The sequence below is a fragment of the Gnatocerus cornutus genome, chromosome 8, assembly GCF_029298725.1.
Source record: "Gnatocerus cornutus isolate USDA-ARS CGAHR chromosome 8, icGnaCorn1.1, whole genome shotgun sequence".
Classification (NCBI taxonomy): domain Eukaryota; kingdom Metazoa; phylum Arthropoda; class Insecta; order Coleoptera; family Tenebrionidae; genus Gnatocerus; species Gnatocerus cornutus.
In genome coordinates, this window is record NC_142240.1 from 15,301,100 (window position 1) to 15,318,263 (window position 17,164).

Genomic DNA, 17,164 nt, shown 5'->3' on the forward strand with positions numbered 1-17,164 from the left:
CAGTACAAATCAATTGCGTTTTTGTTGGAGTGGTGCTAATATTATCTAAATGAAACAAAGTCATGATGTGCAGTTTTTTTATTCAAAAATTTTTAGTACTTTGCCATAACATCCAACAACTCATTGTACAGGAGCTCGATAACATCTTTGGCGTAGACAAAATCACTATGGTTGAAAAGGTCGTACGGTACTAAATAGTCATTGACTACATTGGGCAACATTTCAATCAAAGTTTGTTCATCCTGGAAACATTCAATTGTTTTTTGTTACTTCTAAAGGGACATAGTACCTCAACAGCTATCAAACCATCGTTTTTGCCATAGTAGACAGCCACCGGTGTGGTAATTTTCGACAAGTCATACTCTGGAGGAACTTCAGTTCCGTAAACTTGAAGATTTTGTTCGGTTCCATAGTCATAATAATGGAAAACTCCTAAATACGAGTTAGTACCGTAACATTGAAGGTCCGAAGATACGTACCGTCTCGGACTAACTGACCAAAATGAACAAACTGCTTCAAACCGGCATTTGAGGGGTTATTGCTAAAAAGTACAGGCAAGAGTTCCTACAATTGTTAACTAATTACTTTTTCATTTGAAAATTTTGCACCTACTTCCTCAACTTGGCCCCCATCACCTGAATACCTCAAATTGTAGATAATATCGCACAGTGAGTTCGAACTAGGATCGGCACAAGTCGTGACAACAAAATCTCGGATTTCTTTCAAATACGGTATCTCGTGAATGTTCCAATTTTTAAGAATGACCTCCACTTTGTCGATATATTTGCAGAGATCCTTTACTAAAACATTGGGGAAATTCTTAAGAATTGCTGCCCCCGCCATTAGTGAAGCCAATCTGATCTTTTCATGGTACTCCGGTCTTGTTGACGCAAAAACGAGATACGCGGTGGTACCCTGAGAGTGTGCCACCAAATACAAACTCTCATCTTTTTTCAACTCTAAAATATAGTCGACAGCGGCTGGAAAGTCATAGTACCCGATTTCATGCCACGTGAAATTGTAAAATCCTTCGGGATCAGCGTCCGGATCGATTGTTGAATGTTTTCTTGAAAATGCGTTCCCACGGGCATTTCCCAGCCAAACATCGTACCCAGCATCTACTAGGACGTACGCAAGGGCACGTGCAGGCCCTGTCGCCACGAAATCCGAGGCAGAACCTGTCACACCATGCATTAAAAAAACTGCAGGTCTTTTTGTGGTTCCGTCATCGGCGATTCCGTGCGGTATGCGGTAATAAGTGAGGATGTAGCCATCTTCGGTTGTGATTTCGTGGCTTTCGGCGGGGTAGCCGTGGTTTTTGATCATTTCAAGCTTGAGTTAAATTAGAAAATGAGTTGTGTGAAGGAAAGACTTACTGGGTTTAAACCAATATCAGTTTGGTCGCATAATGCCGTTTGTAAGTTGAGGAAACAGACAAGTGTTAGCGCCACGTGGAGAAACATTTTCACAGGCTGATGAAGTTACTTCAACTAAGAGATGCGATATAAACACTTTGAGATTAATTGTTGATAAATAAGAATCGAACAAAGCGGTACCTACTCTTAATATTTTTTATTACTTTCCAACAATTCAATACACTTTTAATTTAGTTTTGACGTCTTTTAATATGTATTCCTTTCTAACTTCATTTCTTATCTAGTTGAATTTTAAACCTTTGATCGTTTATTAACAATATAATCAACTCATTTATTATGATACTACTCTAATCTTAAGGAGTTAATACAGTTGTAGTTACGATTAGAAGTTTCTATTCGTTTCCAGCAACTTATTATAGACTAAAGTGACCACATCTGTGGCCAAAATAAAATCGAAATGATTAAACGTTTCCCTCGGTACCAAATAATCCAACACTACATTTTTAAGTTGGGCTATGACAGCTCTGACGTCCTGAAACATCTCCAACTCATTTTAAACAAGTCAGAGCTTACAAACTTCAAACTTACGACAACAGCCTGAATACCATCACTGGCTCCATAATACATAGCCATTGGAGCTGTAATTTTGCTTATGTCATACAGAGGTGGTTCCTTGGTACCATAAACTTTCATATTTTTTTTAGGTCCATGATCGTACATTACGAATTTCCCTAAAAGTTTCAGCGTACTTTAAAGAAGTTGAAAGTGGTTTTCTACCAGTGTGAACCAAGTGACCGTAATGGACAATCTGTTTCATTGATATGCTCGAAGGAAAATTTGTGAGGAGTACTGGAATCATGTCCTAGAAGCACGAATGTATGAGGGTGTTAAAACCTAAACAATTTACCTTATCAAACAGGGTTGAATTGATAACCATATCAAATAAAAATTTGCAAAAAAAACGTGAATTTGGCTTTTTGCAAAGTGTTGAACCCACTTGTCTTAAGATATTAACCATCGGCAATTCGTATATCCGCATTTGCTCTAAAATTTTATCCAATTGGTTGAATAATGGGCTTATATCAACTACTAATTTGTTTGGACAATGCCCCATGAAGACACTTGGGGCTAACATGTGCGCTACTTTAATTTTTTTATTGTACTCCGGTCTGGTACTAGCCATTACAAAAAAAGACGTGGTACCTTGTGAATGCCCAACATAATAAAGACTGTCTTCTTGTTTCAACGCAAGAATATAATCAATGGAAGCTGGTAGATCGTAATATCCGATTTCATGCCAACTGAAATCAAAAAATTGCTTCTTGTCGCGCTCCGCGTCTAAACTTGTGTGGTTTCTAGAAAAAGAGTTTCCTCGGGCGTTACCAAGCCAGACGTCGTAACCAGCGTCTGATAAGAAAAAACCCAAGCTTTGGTTACCCATGTTGATGTAATCAGCGGATGAAGATAACATTCCGTGTTCCAGAAAAATGGCTGGTTTGGTGGAAGGTATGCGGTGGTAGGTGAGGATGTAGCCGTCTTCAGTTGTTATGTAATGAGTTTCCACCGGGTAGCCGTGATTCTCAATTATTTGTACCTTATTTGGGTGAGTTGAGGATGACCCAAAGTTTAAAAATACTTACAGGAGTTAAGCCAATATCTGATTTCGGTGCTACAGTGCCCCAAATGCTTACAATGGCAATCAGGAATAAAATTTGATTTTTTTTCATTGTCTTGTTACTCGTTAAATGTATTGTAGAATGTAGACTGCAGTTTTTATTTGCATACTTAGTTGATCTTGAATAAATTAATACTCACGTGTGTTATGATAACGAAGAAATAATTACAATACCGGAGAAACAGAATATTATAGTAGACACGAATTAATGATTTTTATGACAATGCATAATGGATAATAAAGTTTTACAAGAGCACTGCAATTATAATTATAATATTTACTACAACAAGAAGATTAATTAATTAAGTAAGCACATAAAGTAATTAGTAATTATGCTTTTCCAACTGAGCTAAGGCTATATGATTGTCATAAATTTCTGCCATTGTGTAAAAGTTAACCACTTTACAAAAGACGGTAAATTAATTTTGGACTGAAATAATTTGTTTAACAATAAATTAGTAAATATTGACACAATTGATACACTTTTTGGAGGAACCATTTTTGTTATTTTTGACCTAATTAAAAATAAAAATATTGTGTACGCGTAAGAAATCGAAAGTGTATTTTGGGTTGCCATCCTTATCGACCATTAAACGTAATACCCTTTTACCTGTTATTAGTTAAACAAGTTCATTTTAATGCAGATAAGAATAAAATTAATTATTGCATGTTATTGTTATCACCTTTATAACTGTTATTTCTTTAGTTTGATTGATTATATTGACGTTGCACATTGCAACTGGGTCATCACGTCTTTGATAAAGTGTGATATTCTGCAATGAAAAAATATTTACTTACAATTTTTTATAAAAACTCAAGCTAAGTACATATAAATCTTCGTTCTAGATACTAGGAATAAAAAATGAATGAATGGATGTAATTGTCGGTATCTACTTGAAAAATTATGTTTTGTAATCTAATCAGGTGGTTCCCAAGAAAAATTGGAAGAAGAGTAGAAACTAAACTCTGGGTATTAAAAATTGAAGATAAAAAGTATTTAAAGATTTTACTGAATTCCGGTGGCAAATAAATCGCAGGATTGTTCTAAAATTTGAAGAAAAATAGATAAGTGTTTGCTTTTTGATTAAAAAAGAAGCATTTATTTCCTGTTTTTAGAGAAATTTATTTTTTTCTCACTAAAGTTTTTAAAACACATTTGAAAGGACAACGCGTTATTACTGTTGTTAATTGTTATTATTGTCAATAAATGAATAATAAAATAACAAAATATAGCTTTAGAAATTTCACAAATCTCAAAATTTGTGATCATATCTTCAAATTAAGAATATATTTTTATTACTTTCGACATAAATAAATTTAATCGCGACTTGCGTCAATTACCGGTTTACTTAGAAAAGTTTGTTTTCTTTAGATTGTTCTAAATACAGGTTGCACGCAAAACGTTTGAAATTATATGTATACATACATATGTTACTTAATTTTTTATCGAAGTTTTATCAAAATTTTAGTCGCTTTCAAAACATTTTTGAAATCTATTTTTTAGTTTGACACCTAAATAGAGTAGTAGGTAATGTTATCTGTGCTGGTTTTACCCAAAAATTTTGAAATTACTGTGTTGCTTATTTTCTATGAACACTCTATGAAAAGCGTGTTCAGAAAATAATTAATATACTTATCTTCAATAAATACAAAACTTTTTATTTATGTTTATAATTACTTAACACCTTTACATACTTTTTTTCAGAATCGAAATTAGCCACACTTGTTGGTGCCAAGCCCAATAATTCTAACTTATCCTTCCGAGAAATATACCTGCAAAAATATTTTTACTTCGGGCAGACAAATCAATACTCCAACCCAAATTTCTACCTATTCAAACTCTTTTAAGAAATGCGGCCACCCCAATAAAGTAATACAAACACCACTTAAGCTCTCAGTGAATACAATAGGATTTATAAATCACCTGCACTTTAAAGTCAGATTCTAACTTAAGAACCTCCCATAAAATACCATAAAATGTAAGTAAGAGTCACCCACCTGAAAGGTCCAGAAAAGACAAAAAGTCGTAAAATCTTAAATAAACTGTTCTACAAAATTTACTGCCAAACAGGTAAACCGTACAACGACTTCTTATTCATAATAGACTAAGAAACCACCTCTTTTTGAAAGTGGGGAGAAAATCACCCCTGTAGCAACCAATGGAATGTCCAGAAAATAAAACCAATCAAGATTTAAAGACAGTATAAGAACCCCTTATTTTCGGGGAGAACTTCATATCTCCAGTGTTGTTTGTGTTATTACTTGAACTTTTAAAATTATCGAAGACGACGCCAGTCAGAAAAATTATCACCATGGCGTGTGCTAATTCTGCCAACTCTGTACTTCCATGTCGATTATCTCGAGTTTTTTCTACACCGCCATTCTCTGGACATCATTCACCTTCCTCCTTCCCCACCTCCTCGAGAAACTTCTGTCTTCAACTTTTTGTGTGGAAACTACAATTTTGTGAAGAACATCCAGAACTTCTGCTTTTCAAGGAAATTACTGAGGGCGAGTCTCGTCTTCTTCCAGCCACGTGCTTATCCGCCAACATTCATTATCAATTTGGGAGTCCAGAAAGCTACAATCCGGTGCGATCACAATATTTACTAAGCTGGACTTTGTGAAGTGGAATAAAGTCTCATAATGCGTGATTGATTGTTTTAAGTTTGATAAAATAAGTACCTACTTGTAGTGACTGCTCCAATCCTGGTAGCGACAGTTACCGCTGGATAATTTTATTTTATCTGAATGTTATGTTTTGTACAAATAAATGGACCTCTAATACGATGCCGTATTTACTTTCCCCTAAACCAGTTTTCTAGTTTTCCTCTAACTTCATTCAGATGAAGTATCTTAATACCAAACCAAAGCTTCAAATAAAATATTATTCAAGATTGTTTATGATGAAACTTTAAATAAAAGGCTCATTTTAATGCGGATTTAATAATAAACGAAAAATCCAGAGGAAGAAGCTTGTTATCATCTCTTGCAATTTCGAGCACTAAATCTTCATTTCGTCTGCAGTTAGAACACTGTGAAGTGCACCTAATCATCTAATGGACCAAAATTTGAAAATTATTGTACGCATGCCGTATTGTTTAACACATAAGTATAGCGCTACTTCAAGCATTCTGAGTATGAGATACCAGATATAAATGCTCACGTAGATGCTCTTATAAATTATACTCCTAGTCAATTTTGCTTTATAATTAGAATACCTGTCACCCTGTAACTTCTTTATAATTGTATTAATTTGTATTCATAATAATGAACAATTTTGCAATTACATCTTGCATCAAAAATAAGTTTGCAACTTCTTCATTTTATCGGGAAGTTAAGATGGTATCAAACTCGCACGCGATAACATGAGTGCAGAACCGTGATAAACATTTGTTTATTTTCCATGTTTACTCAATTACTGATTGCATCACAGCGATTAATCAGTTCAAACTTGAATAAGTCGTTCATCTCAAAACATTTCGTGAAATTTCCCAGATTGACACATTGTTGATAATTGATTACACTTCTTAAAAAATTGGACGGAAATTTGGCGCCTGCTGGACATAAAATTACACTTAAGTGTTTGACACCTACACTCAGCAATTCACGCAATTAGATGAGATTTTTAATTCCGTAAATTTATCTTCACTGATTCCGCTTTATTGGACTATTTTTTTTATATTGTGTAATGTTATTATTTGGTTACGTACTGACACGTTTTTTCGACTCTCAAAACGTGACCTTTATCATATAATTAAAAAAGATTCATTGGGCGTGCACAAACTCAAATCGATTTCACACTCAACATGATTAATTTTTCAAATTGTCCAGATGGTGGACAACATAAAACGGAGATATTTCTTGTTTGTTTACGATGGGGCACCGACACGTAACTATTTTTTATATGTGTGGTATGACTCATTTACATAACGTACAAGATACTTGTGATTTTTCTTTAAAATATGTAAAATATTCAAGGAGAGTGATACGGAAGTTGATGGCCAAATTAAATAGTTTTAAAAGTATTTTCAGGTACTACCTAATTAGATAATGGAAGCGTGACAAGAAATTCCACTGGTTATTAGTTGTTGCTAATAAGAAATTGGTGAAATTAAATTTAAAACGTTTTTTTTTTAATTTTTATTTAAACAATTCTATGAGTTACAATCACGAGTCGCTTATTTAACATGACACTGGCATTTTGTGAGTTTGTACCACGCAGCCATGTTGTGACAAAAACCTTCTTTGATACCTAATCACAAATCAGGACGTCACCCTTTATCTCAATATCACAATATCTCGAGTATCTCTTGGCTTCTATAACTACAACAATAAATAAATTTCATTCAAATTGAATTAGGACAAATTTTGCGATCACAGGAAGAAAAGTTTGGAGCCCTCAGTGCCTACAACCTGATACAGGTCACGATTCGTCTTTATTCTCTCTCTTATTCAGTTGCCTTTGCACCGGGCTAATACTGATACTTGGAACATTCAAAGTCCTCGAAAACTTTCTAATGGGTTTGTTTTCTTCTGGTGGTTTCTGGGAGTACGGAGGAGGTGCCAACAAATTCTCCTCCACAGGTAATAACGAAAGCCGTCGTCGCTCAGTCGGAACGACATGTGAATCCGGCATTAACGACGTCCGACGAGTTTGAAGATTTGGTCTTATTCCAGGTCTTCGGGCTCTTGGTGGTGACTGTGTTTTCGGGGGTGTCAACCCTGCAGTTCCCAATTTTCGTTTCGGTCCGCTACTCTGCAGCATTGCATCCGGAACTGTTATTGCAGACAACGCGCGGATAAAGTCAGCAATGGAGGTTTGTTCCAACACTGCTTCTTGTTGCTGAATCGACAACACAGAAGCGCGGCCTCGACTAGTTTGCCGAAGATACCGGTCTTCGTTGGGGGTAAACATGCTGGCTCGTCTTTTCTTCTGGTCAACGTCCGCGGTGGCTTTCCGCCTGTTCTGTTCAACGTCCACATTTTTATCGTCCTTCGAAGAAATAAACCTGTTTTTGATCCGCGTGATAAAGTTCTGGGAAGTTTTCTCTGTGTCGTCTGTCGGTACCGATAACGTCCGCGTTCTTTGGAGGAAGTTTTGGTAGTTGCTACCACTCCCAGCGTCATACCAAGCGATGTTTTGATGAGCTTCCACTTTGTACATCGATGGTACTCTGACATCACTAACAGCGCGTCTTCGTGGGTTCGTTTTGGGCATCGGTATAGTTTGGCTTCTAAGAGACCACTTGCTGCCGTACTTCTCGCTTGCTAAGATCTCTGAGTCCGATAATCCTTCATAACCTCTGGCTTCACCAACATCGCTCTGGTCGTCCATGATACTTAGAGCGTCCACAACTTTCATTAAAAGTTCGCTCTGCATTGAGTCTTGCTCCGAGACATTGGTTTCACTGTCAGACCGTAAGATCAGATGATGAGGACACTCAGAAAACGCTCGTTTTCTTGCAGGCCCAAGAACTTGATCAATCGGTTGGAATATACTGAGGTCTGGACAACTTTGGCTTCTCTCGGGTCGGGTAGGAACGTACTCAAAACCTCCCTTGTAAGTGTGTTTAGCTTTCATGAAGAGGAACTCTTGGAGAACTGTGCGTAGTTCTTGACGAATTCGAAGAGGAGTCTTTTTGATGTTGGTTTTAATGATCTCTTCGATCTGATGCATCTTTTTGCTTTGAAGAGCTTGTGTGATGAAACCTAGGATCATCACGACGTAGCCGAGGCCTCCGATGACCCAAATCAACAGGAAGATTTTGTAGCTCCAGTATGGAACGGCTCGAAACTCGTTAACATTTTCAACACCTATTGGCAGTTTGTTAAAAAAATGTTTGAGATTTTGTGAACTGTACCTGCAACGTAGTCCCCAAAGCCGATGGTAGTCAACGTGACAAAGCAGTAATAGACCGCAACGTCATAGTCCCATCCTTCAAACAACATCATGAAAGCCGATGGGAGGAAAATGAAGAAAGTGAAGCCGGGGACCAAGTAGAGGACAATTTGGCTAATCAAACCGAGTCGGGTGGTATCGTACTGGTTCTTAGAGGTTTTCCATCGGCTGTACAGTTTTGTGAACTAAGAAAGAATGATGGGTTTGGTTTTAATGGGTTTGGGTATATTTACCGATCGTCCGAAATACGTTCCGAGGGTTACCATGACTATACCGTTCATCGGTATTCCAATAAGTCCATAGAATATCATGAAAATTCTTGTAAACATTGTTGTGGGTGCCAAGTTACCGTAGCCGATGGTACTAACGACGGTAATAACGAAGAAAACTGAGTGGTAGAAATCCCAGCGGAGTTGAGGTTGTTCCATTTTTTCAAAAGATTTTCCACAGTAGTTTTCAAGTTTTCCGACAAATTTTTTTCTTTGGCTCTGACTCTTTTCAAAGAGACTGTTAATCATTTCTGAAAGACGCGAGTAAGAGGTGATAATCACACTAAAAGATGTTACCAATGAGAGTGTTTCTTTCTTCCTTTGTTTCTTCTATTCTTCTCAATTCTTCGTCTGCTTCGATGATGTAGAAAATAGCAGCCCCCAAGAGGAGGTATAGGATAAAAATGCACAATACCATAAACCATTTCTTCTTGGACATCATCTGCGAGTAGTGTTAAAAAAAAGCGTCGAAGAGTTCATGAAACTCACCTTTGAATGCAAATCACGTAAACTGTAGTAACAAGTAGTTTAGTGGTGTTATCCGCCGTTTAATGTAGTGATTATCCACTTGTTTCTCAAATTATCAACTTCCACCAAACGCACTGAAGGCAGTCGTTACCAATCGATCAGTTTTGGATGACAATGAAGGGAGAGTTTCGAGGTGCGGCTGAGTACTCTATTATCCTTCATGACGAAACGATGGTACCGAGTGATGAACTGATTTCTTGATAGTCGACCAGTAAAGTGTGAACTTTTCGAAACATTTATCCATTATGATATGGCCGTCCTTGTCTCAGTCAAATGTGCGATATGAGGATAACGAGGAGGGGGCCACTTGAAGATTACCCGCGATTGAGAAAAGTGAAAAATCGCTTTTCACTGATTTATCTCCAATCAGGTCGGTTGTTTTGAAACGTTCTAATCTCATGGATTAATTGGAATACTTGTCAAGAAGAATTATGCGAAATTTATGTTAATTCTTTAATTGAGTTTAAAATCAAACATCATAGTTACAACTACAATAAACTCTCGGGAATTTTTATGGCGAGTAAAAATGCAGAATTTTCGAACGAAATGGACGAAATGAGGTAATGTTGACTCAAAACATTGGCGGTGGTATTATAATAAATTGCTGGTTTTTTAGTAAATTAGGCGTTAACTAAACTGCGTTTATTCTCGGATTGTTATTACTAGGGATGATGATAGAGAAATCGTCTGTTGCGCGATAATTTCGAAATTTTCTTGTCACCTTGTAAAACGATCGAATTAATCCTCACCATATTGGAATTTTGTGTATTAATTACATTGCAAAACCGATTCAAAAACTGTCACTTTGATCATCTTGAAGAAATATTCCATTCCGACGTCACTTTTATATCTTGTAATCACAACTCAAGTACCACGTCGGTTTATAGAAAACCAATTACAACTGCATTTTCCTACAAAATCATATTTTACAGCATCAAGCCTTGGGATCGTTTCAAACGTAAAAGAGGCCAACAAGCCTTGCGAAATACCACAAATATAGTAAAAGAAATTCTTTTGTTAACATGAACGCATCGTTCAAATTGCGATTATCAAGCGCTTCATCTGGTAATAATCGGCATGAATCTTGTTAGAGATTTCCATTGTTTTCTGATTACTTAAAAAATTGACACAGATCATGTTTGTTGACTTGAATTGAAATTAATTTTGCACTTTTGTGACCATGAAAAAATTTTTTTGGGTAGATATAATAAATCTTGTGAAGCCAAATTTCCATACAAAACACACTTTCAATTGTGAAGACGACGTAAATAACGTCAAATTGTTTTGAAGTTGTTAACCCACGCTATGTATTTTACCTATCGTTGCGTTGATAATATGGAAGTAAAATTGCAAGGACTTTCTTAAAATTAAAAGGAAACATTTAAAAATACGATAGCAAAAGTCATTTACGTCAAAAATAGTAAAAGTGTTTCTTGTTTTTAGCATACTTGTGTAGTTATATCAACGACATTTTTTTGAAATTATATAACAAACTTTTTTTCACGATACTTTAAGTACAATTCTTTAAATCGTCATAACAATTTAAATAAGTACAACTAACCGCATAAAAAATATAACAATTATTTGATTGATTTACGATCTTTTGTTTTTTTATATGTATTTTAATATTAGTTGGTGACAAATAATATTACCACTTATTCAAGGAATATTTTTCTAGTCCGAGAGAACAATTTTTTTTGCAAATATTTAAATTGTGGACTTTAAATTAAATTTTTTCATAATTGTTTCAGTCTATATAATTAATAACAATTTGTGTTCTTTGACGTTATTATGAGTGTTTAATTTATTAACGCCCAATTTCCGGATTAAAGTTTTTAAGTTTGCATGACATTGTGAAGAACGGGGAATAAGAAGAAGATTGGGGAATAAAAACATTATGGGCCGATTTATCCAATAATTTAATTGAAATTAAGTTAATCTCGCAACTAATTTGACGATTGCTGACATTTGGTTGGCGGAAAATCGATCACATGTCACTTTAACATGATTATTTAATTGAAGTTAAAGATTTAATTAACTTCTTTAAATTGGGCCTACGTTAATTATAACTGGTAATTACAATTTTATATACATTATAAATTTTGGTAAAGAGCTCTTATTACCTACCTGGTTACTCTATGAGATATAAATCCTTGTCCGATAATTTGTTCCAATATCAATTCGATCACTCATGTGCTACTGCCCAGGAAATTCACAAAATATCTACAGATGTTTAGCATAAACAACAACACATTTAATTGGTATTTTTGTGGCTGCATCTGTACCGAATAAGTAAGCAATTTGTACTACTTATATATTATTTTACATAATAAATCAAACAGGGAAAAAATTAATTGGTGAATTAGTCTTAATGATATTTAACCCTATGAATCTTTTTTTAATGTCATAAGCTCTCGTAGTAAACAAGTGGGAAGTACTTTCTACAGCTAAATCTAAATCAAAAATAGTTCTTTTAACAAACACAGGTGCTCCAAACTTGCCGCAAAAAGAAGATACAACAAAATAGAATCAATATGAACACTTTTTGTTTTCTGAAAGTTAAAGCGCTTTAAAGTTAGTAACATTCAACAGATTTATTTAAAAAATTATAGATAAAACTAGGAACAAATTATGTTAAATTACACAATAATATAATAATTCCGTTAACAAATTGCATTCATAAAAATCTACATTTTCCTTAGACTAAAAGATTGAGACACCTAAAAATGAAATTTTAATTGTGAATTTCGATTAACCAACATTAACACAGTTTGTTTTTTTTTGTCATTTTTCGAAGCCATTTTAGAACACCTGTATACGGTACAAACTTAAAATAGGTATTTAGTTTCTTAGTTCCTGACCTATTTATTATCACTTATCTATCATAAATTTACCCTTGATATACTTTCTTCTTTATTTTAACAAAAGTACTTACCCTAGAACTTTGATTTACTACATAATAAACTGATTTTGATTTTGATTTTAATATAATAGTATGTGGAGTACTTATTAATAAATAGTTCATCAAGAGAAAAGGTTTTCACTGATACAAACCTCTGACCCTCTGAAAAAAACTCATTTTAGTAAGACATAGTGCAAAAAGATCTGGACCTGTAAAATGATTTCATCGTGATTATGAAGACTGCAAGTGGCGAAAATGGTGGTATTGTATGTTATTTTCTTTACTCAGAGGTTCATTTCAAGTTAGCGGTACGGAGTTTTCAAATTGAAAACAAATTAAAAAAACAATATCGATGTATCTGCGATCTCTCAAGTCCACCCATAAATCTTTCAATTCACCGCTACTGGAATCCGATTTTCCTTTCAATGGGAAACGACTGTGGTAACTGATGATGACAATCCAACAAGAATCACTAAATTATTTATGTCTACTTGTGGTTTCGATTACGCACATTGCTACTAAGAAATGGAATTGACAATGTGGTAGTGTAAAAGTGCTCCTCTGTTAAATCAAACTTTGCTGTTCGTTTTTCATTTGATCGGTTCGAATTATTCTTTATTTGCAAGGTGCTGTTCGCCGTTACCACTCAGCGACGTACTTTGCTTCAAATTTAATTTTTATCAATATCCAGTAATTAAATAGTGCTCAGCATTAGTCGTCATAATATTGGATGTAAGTGGCTACTGTTCTGATTTCGAAAATCAATGTCTGATAACGTAGATAAAGTTGAGCACCGTCTTCAAAAAAATTAACGCGGAATAGACTGTGACGACTCTAAAATAAGTAGGTTCTAGGTAGGCTCTAAAATAATCAAAGTATCTTGAAAGAACAAGTAAGATTTCAAAAAGTCGTTATAAACAAAAAACGTTTACACATCCATTCAAATTGAATAAATGTTTTGTTTTGTAAAAATTTTTGTTAATAAATCACGATAAGATTTTCACATTTGCAGAAAAACATTACCTGTAGAGTGACAGAACTGTGATTGATTGGGGCACTGATTTTTCTTATCTCAGGTATTATTGTGAAATCCATGATTTGAGCTTTGTCGGTGTCAGATTTTTGTACGTCTACGTCGAAGTAGAAAATGTTTCCGTTTCTTATTTTTGTAAACAATGCGTATAAAAAATGTCCCAACTAAATGTTTTAGGACCAAAAGTACCTGCGACAATAAAAGTGAACGAGGACATTCACGTGAACTTATCCTCATTTTACGGCTAATATGATAATTGAAATGTTGACAACAAGTCACGACGGTTTGTTGTCTTTATAAACAATTTGTCTGAGGCACTTGTTAACCATCTGCTAATTATTATTATTTACTATTAATCATAGAAAAATCTGATGACCTCAATTTGATTGGATGTTAACAATAGGCGTATTTATGTACCTAATCATTTTCTAAGTACTTATGCCAACACTAATTGGGAATTTTAAACAGGTACTAAATCAGTTTGAGGTGTGTGCTTTGGATGAAACTTTGTAAGTCTTTACACTTTTTTAATGTACGTCTTAACCCACAGTTTATTATTTAAGTCAGCGTAACGGTAATTTAGTCACTTTTTTATCAATCTTCTTTCATTTGAAAACAGCGCCTCAATTTTTCGAAAAGTGCCACAGGTTTCTATTGGTGCCTGTGCTTTCAAAATTTTTGTATTACCAACGCAGCGGCGCTACTATCACCAAAATATTCGTAATACGTCAGGCAACCAACAATACACGTTCTCTAATTTGAAAACTATTTTTAATATTTAATATTCTTTGTAGTTAATTACTTGAATAAAAAGTCGTTTTACTAGACTCTTATATCAATGCGTTTCCTTCAAATTTTCCTAATTAAAAAACTCCATATTTGGAACATAAGTTTTAGTGACAGTGCTGTCACAATTTGAGGTTATGTAAAATGTCAAAAGCCGAACTTTTGCAACAATATAAAAACGATGTAAGCAATCTCCGAAAATGTGCCAAATCCTTGAATTTCAGTGATAAAGAAATTACCCGTATATTTAAAGAATGTTTTAAAGAATTAGAGCAAGAAAGTGCCAGCACAAATCCCAATGCTCAAAATGTTTTTCGTGTTTTACTTAAATTTTTTATAGTATTTACATCGATCTGTGTTATTATTTATATTCTATTGAATGTGCACCAACCCACTTCCAGTATCGTGCTTCGAAATGTCCAAGGCCTGATTTATCCAGGGCTGAAAATACTGAGGTTTTTATCAGTGCCTGTTATCAAGAAATTTCCGTCACTAACAGGTTGTCACTTCTTAACTTTTTTTTATAGTAATTATTACTGATTTTAGGATTATATGATGAGAGTTGTTTGGTGGAAAACCCATTTTTCTATGTCTCTGACATGGAATGTTGGCCCTGTGAGAGTGTGCACTCTGTCATTGACTTAACAGGGTTTGATAATCACAGTTTGTACCAATCAGGGACGCCTTACATAATTAAAGTAAAAACTGACATCATAATGTAAATGTAATGTAATTTAATTGGTTCTTTACAGACGCACCAAAATGAGATATTTTTTGAAGATTTAAAGCAGCTATATTTAGAAAATCGACACGTCTTAGAAACATCCGCGAAATTCAAATCCAACAATGCTTCTATCCCTAATTTGGCACATCTGTTTGCGGAGGAACTTCACCCCTCTACTCATGTCTCCTGGAGGATTAACAAGATGTCACCAGGGAGGATAATCCGCACGTTGTTTCCAAGACCCAACGTCATTTCAGAATGGTCAGGCCAAAGCATTGAACGTTTTCTTATGATAGATGGCCCCAAAGCGCCCCCATACGTGTTACCAAATCCAGAGTGCAGCTACGTCATCCTAACGCAAGGTTCAGGAGAGAGGACCATCATCCTGAGACCTTCACGGGAATGTGGGGACGTCTGCAAGACAATTTCCGTGGTCTTGAAGCAACCCTACATTTGTAAGGGTGGTGTCTTGTAAATTGCCCACATTGAATCTTTCTTTTTAGTGTGGTACAATTGGTGGTATTGGCGCCCCGTTAGTCTTCCAGCCGAGAACTCCACCGAGCCTTCCATTACGTATATTAGCTCCTACTGTTAAAACACCTTTAAAAAAACAACAAAATTTATTAGTGCTTGTCACTTTCAATACAAAACAACGGAATGAATTCTTTTAAAATCACAAATAATTTATTATTCTATTTTCTTCTTCAACCATCCTTTGAAGACGATGGGGAGAAGTGGCACAACTCCACAGACTATCAGTAGTGTGAGTGAGCTTGCACTTATGGCAAAATCATCAGCTGTCATCTTTTCCAATGTTTGTCCTCCTTGAATCGCAATGAACGATGGAGGAGCGACCCCGAAAAATGTTCCAAAAGCGAAAGGCAACAACGGGACTCCTATCACAGGCGCGGTCAAGTTTATAAACCAATTGGGGAGGAAAGGGGTGATTCTTAAGAATAGTATATAATTAAATAAGTTATCACGGTGTTTTTCGACTTGAGTCGCCCAGGTTTGCGCTTTCTGGGGATAATACTTTAGGATTAGTTTTCTACCGAGTAGTTGAGATAGTAGGAAACAAAGGGAGGCCCCTAGAGCTGAGCAGGTACAAACTAGACTTAAAGCCACTGTGAACGGGAACAGGAATCCTGAGAGGATTGATAGGAAAAGTGATCCTGGAATTGCAAAAGTTTGCAAACTGTAGAGAGTCAAGGAGCGTTTTGTACCAAAAAGTAGTTGTGGTTATTTCTAATAAAAGGATACAATATGTACGTCACAAAAACACCAGCCATCACTTGGAAATAGTGGTCACCTTTATATCGCTTCAAGATGAGACCTAACTGCCTCGCGTCTTCCAAGTTCCATGGCAACTTTATATGCTGTTTTTCTTCCCTACAAAAATCAATAACTTGGGGGGCTTAAATCTCCTGTTACTTACTCAGTGACTTGCGGGAATGTGCTGTACACTAAAAACAACACAAACAATGAGCTCATGAAAATAATACCTACAGACACCACTGCCACCCTCGTGGAAACTGCATCTACAAAAAAACAGACTCGTAACTTACATACAATTGCAGTTTTTCTATGATAAATGAGTTTGAGGTTATGTCACCTACTTGTTTTTGGGACAGGATTTCTATAATTCTGGTTCATGGTACAAGGAATTGAATCAAATTGATAGGATCTGCGATAACTAGGTCTACCTCTAACTTGGTACGTTGAGAGGAAAGGAAAATTATAAATGTCTGAAGTGGATGAAACATCGGAAACTTGAATTTGATTGTCACCTTGAGTTCTTTGTTGAGTCGTCATTTTTTGGTGTACACTTGTTATCACTGCTTGGTGCCTAATTATTCATTCTATTATGTTTAGTTTTTGGTTTTAATGGATTTTGAACGGGTTTGACAGATGACAGAAGAATGACATGTGTGGAATGAGGTGATAGGCTGGCAGCCTATCGCGAAATGGG

General features: G+C 35.3%; 5 protein-coding genes across 6 annotated transcripts; 1 reads left to right on the forward strand and 4 right to left on the reverse strand.

The window, feature by feature from the left end:
• Positions 1-63: 63 nt before the first annotated feature.
• On the reverse strand, positions 64-1,632 carry LOC148170278 (lipase 3-like). Its single transcript, XM_088043688.1, has 6 exons — positions 1,561-1,632; positions 1,377-1,490; positions 613-1,332; positions 480-564; positions 290-432; positions 64-242 (listed from the first exon to the last, which is right to left on the reverse strand). The coding sequence occupies exons 2-6, from the start codon at positions 1,461-1,463 to the stop codon at positions 93-95; spliced, it is 1,185 nt and encodes a 394-aa protein (XP_087899814.1). The 5' UTR covers positions 1,464-1,490; positions 1,561-1,632; the 3' UTR covers positions 64-92.
• A 126-nt stretch (positions 1,633-1,758) lies between these two features.
• LOC148170279 (lipase 1-like) lies at positions 1,759-3,122 on the reverse strand. Its single transcript, XM_088044271.1, has 5 exons — positions 3,017-3,122; positions 2,284-2,970; positions 2,154-2,238; positions 1,965-2,107; positions 1,759-1,908 (listed from the first exon to the last, which is right to left on the reverse strand). Exons 1-5 carry the CDS (start codon positions 3,101-3,103, stop codon positions 1,759-1,761), a joined length of 1,152 nt encoding a protein of 383 aa, XP_087900397.1. The 5' UTR covers positions 3,104-3,122.
• Positions 3,123-7,196: 4,074 nt separating this feature from the next.
• Positions 7,197-9,978, reverse strand: Ork1 (open rectifier K[+] channel 1). The gene is made up of 5 exons (XM_088043687.1): positions 9,712-9,978; positions 9,520-9,664; positions 9,187-9,473; positions 8,916-9,138; positions 7,197-8,868 (listed from the first exon to the last, which is right to left on the reverse strand). The coding sequence occupies exons 2-5, from the start codon at positions 9,662-9,664 to the stop codon at positions 7,478-7,480; spliced, it is 2,046 nt and encodes a 681-aa protein (XP_087899813.1). The 5' UTR covers positions 9,712-9,978; the 3' UTR covers positions 7,197-7,477.
• A 4,608-nt stretch (positions 9,979-14,586) lies between these two features.
• LOC148170281 (uncharacterized) lies at positions 14,587-15,814 on the forward strand. The gene is made up of 4 exons (XM_088043707.1): positions 14,587-14,970; positions 15,018-15,169; positions 15,224-15,650; positions 15,699-15,814. Exons 1-4 carry the CDS (start codon positions 14,616-14,618, stop codon positions 15,788-15,790), a joined length of 1,026 nt encoding a protein of 341 aa, XP_087899833.1. The 5' UTR covers positions 14,587-14,615; the 3' UTR covers positions 15,791-15,814.
• stas (Transmembrane protein stas) lies at positions 15,797-17,149 on the reverse strand. 2 transcript variants are annotated; one of them, XM_088043709.1, is made up of 4 exons: positions 16,983-17,149; positions 16,631-16,733; positions 16,456-16,584; positions 15,797-16,390 (listed from the first exon to the last, which is right to left on the reverse strand). In XM_088043709.1, exons 1-4 carry the CDS (start codon positions 17,005-17,007, stop codon positions 15,883-15,885), a joined length of 765 nt encoding a protein of 254 aa, XP_087899835.1. In that variant the 5' UTR covers positions 17,008-17,149; the 3' UTR covers positions 15,797-15,882. The 2 variants fall into 2 exon arrangements, with proteins under 2 accessions (XP_087899835.1, XP_087899834.1); XM_088043708.1 differs by having other exon boundaries at positions 16,812-17,149.
• Between the last annotated feature and the right edge of the window lie 15 nt (positions 17,150-17,164).

Bases quoted from the DNA above. Each gene is read 5' to 3' on its own strand.
- LOC148170278 (XM_088043688.1), bottom strand. From the start codon at position 1,463: ATGTTTCTCCACGTGGCGCTAACACTTGTCTGTTTCCTCAACTTACAA. The intron at 1,333-1,376 runs GTAAGTCTTTCC...ATTTAACTCAAG, and splicing joins CTGATATTGGTTTAAACCCA to CTTGAAATGATCAAAAACCA. The intron at 243-289 runs GTACTATGTCCC...GAATGTTTCCAG, and splicing joins ATGGTTTGATAGCTGTTGAG to GATGAACAAACTTTGATTGA.
- LOC148170279 (XM_088044271.1), bottom strand. From the start codon at position 3,103: ATGAAAAAAAATCAAATTTTATTCCTGATTGCCATTGTAAGCATTTGG. The intron at 2,239-2,283 runs GTAAATTGTTTA...TCGTGCTTCTAG, and splicing joins ATTCAACCCTGTTTGATAAG to GACATGATTCCAGTACTCCT. The intron at 2,108-2,153 runs GTAGAAAACCAC...TGAAACTTTTAG, and splicing joins CGGTCACTTGGTTCACACTG to GGAAATTCGTAATGTACGAT.
- Ork1 (XM_088043687.1), bottom strand. From the start codon at position 9,664: ATGATGTCCAAGAAGAAATGGTTTATGGTATTGTGCATTTTTATCCTA. The intron at 9,139-9,186 runs GTAAATATACCC...ATTCTTTCTTAG, and splicing joins GAACGTATTTCGGACGATCG to TTCACAAAACTGTACAGCCG. The intron at 8,869-8,915 runs GTACAGTTCACA...AACTGCCAATAG, and splicing joins CTTTGGGGACTACGTTGCAG to GTGTTGAAAATGTTAACGAG.
- LOC148170281 (XM_088043707.1), top strand. From the start codon at position 14,616: ATGTCAAAAGCCGAACTTTTGCAACAATATAAAAACGATGTAAGCAAT. The intron at 14,971-15,017 runs GTTGTCACTTCT...TACTGATTTTAG, and splicing joins GAAATTTCCGTCACTAACAG to GATTATATGATGAGAGTTGT. The intron at 15,170-15,223 runs GTAAAAACTGAC...GGTTCTTTACAG, and splicing joins GGACGCCTTACATAATTAAA to ACGCACCAAAATGAGATATT.
- stas (XM_088043708.1), bottom strand. From the start codon at position 17,007: ATGACGACTCAACAAAGAACTCAAGGTGACAATCAAATTCAAGTTTCC. The intron at 16,585-16,630 runs GTAAGTAACAGG...TGATTTTTGTAG, and splicing joins ACATTCCCGCAAGTCACTGA to GGAAGAAAAACAGCATATAA. The intron at 16,391-16,455 runs GTATCCTTTTAT...GACTCTCTACAG, and splicing joins GTTTTTGTGACGTACATATT to TTTGCAAACTTTTGCAATTC.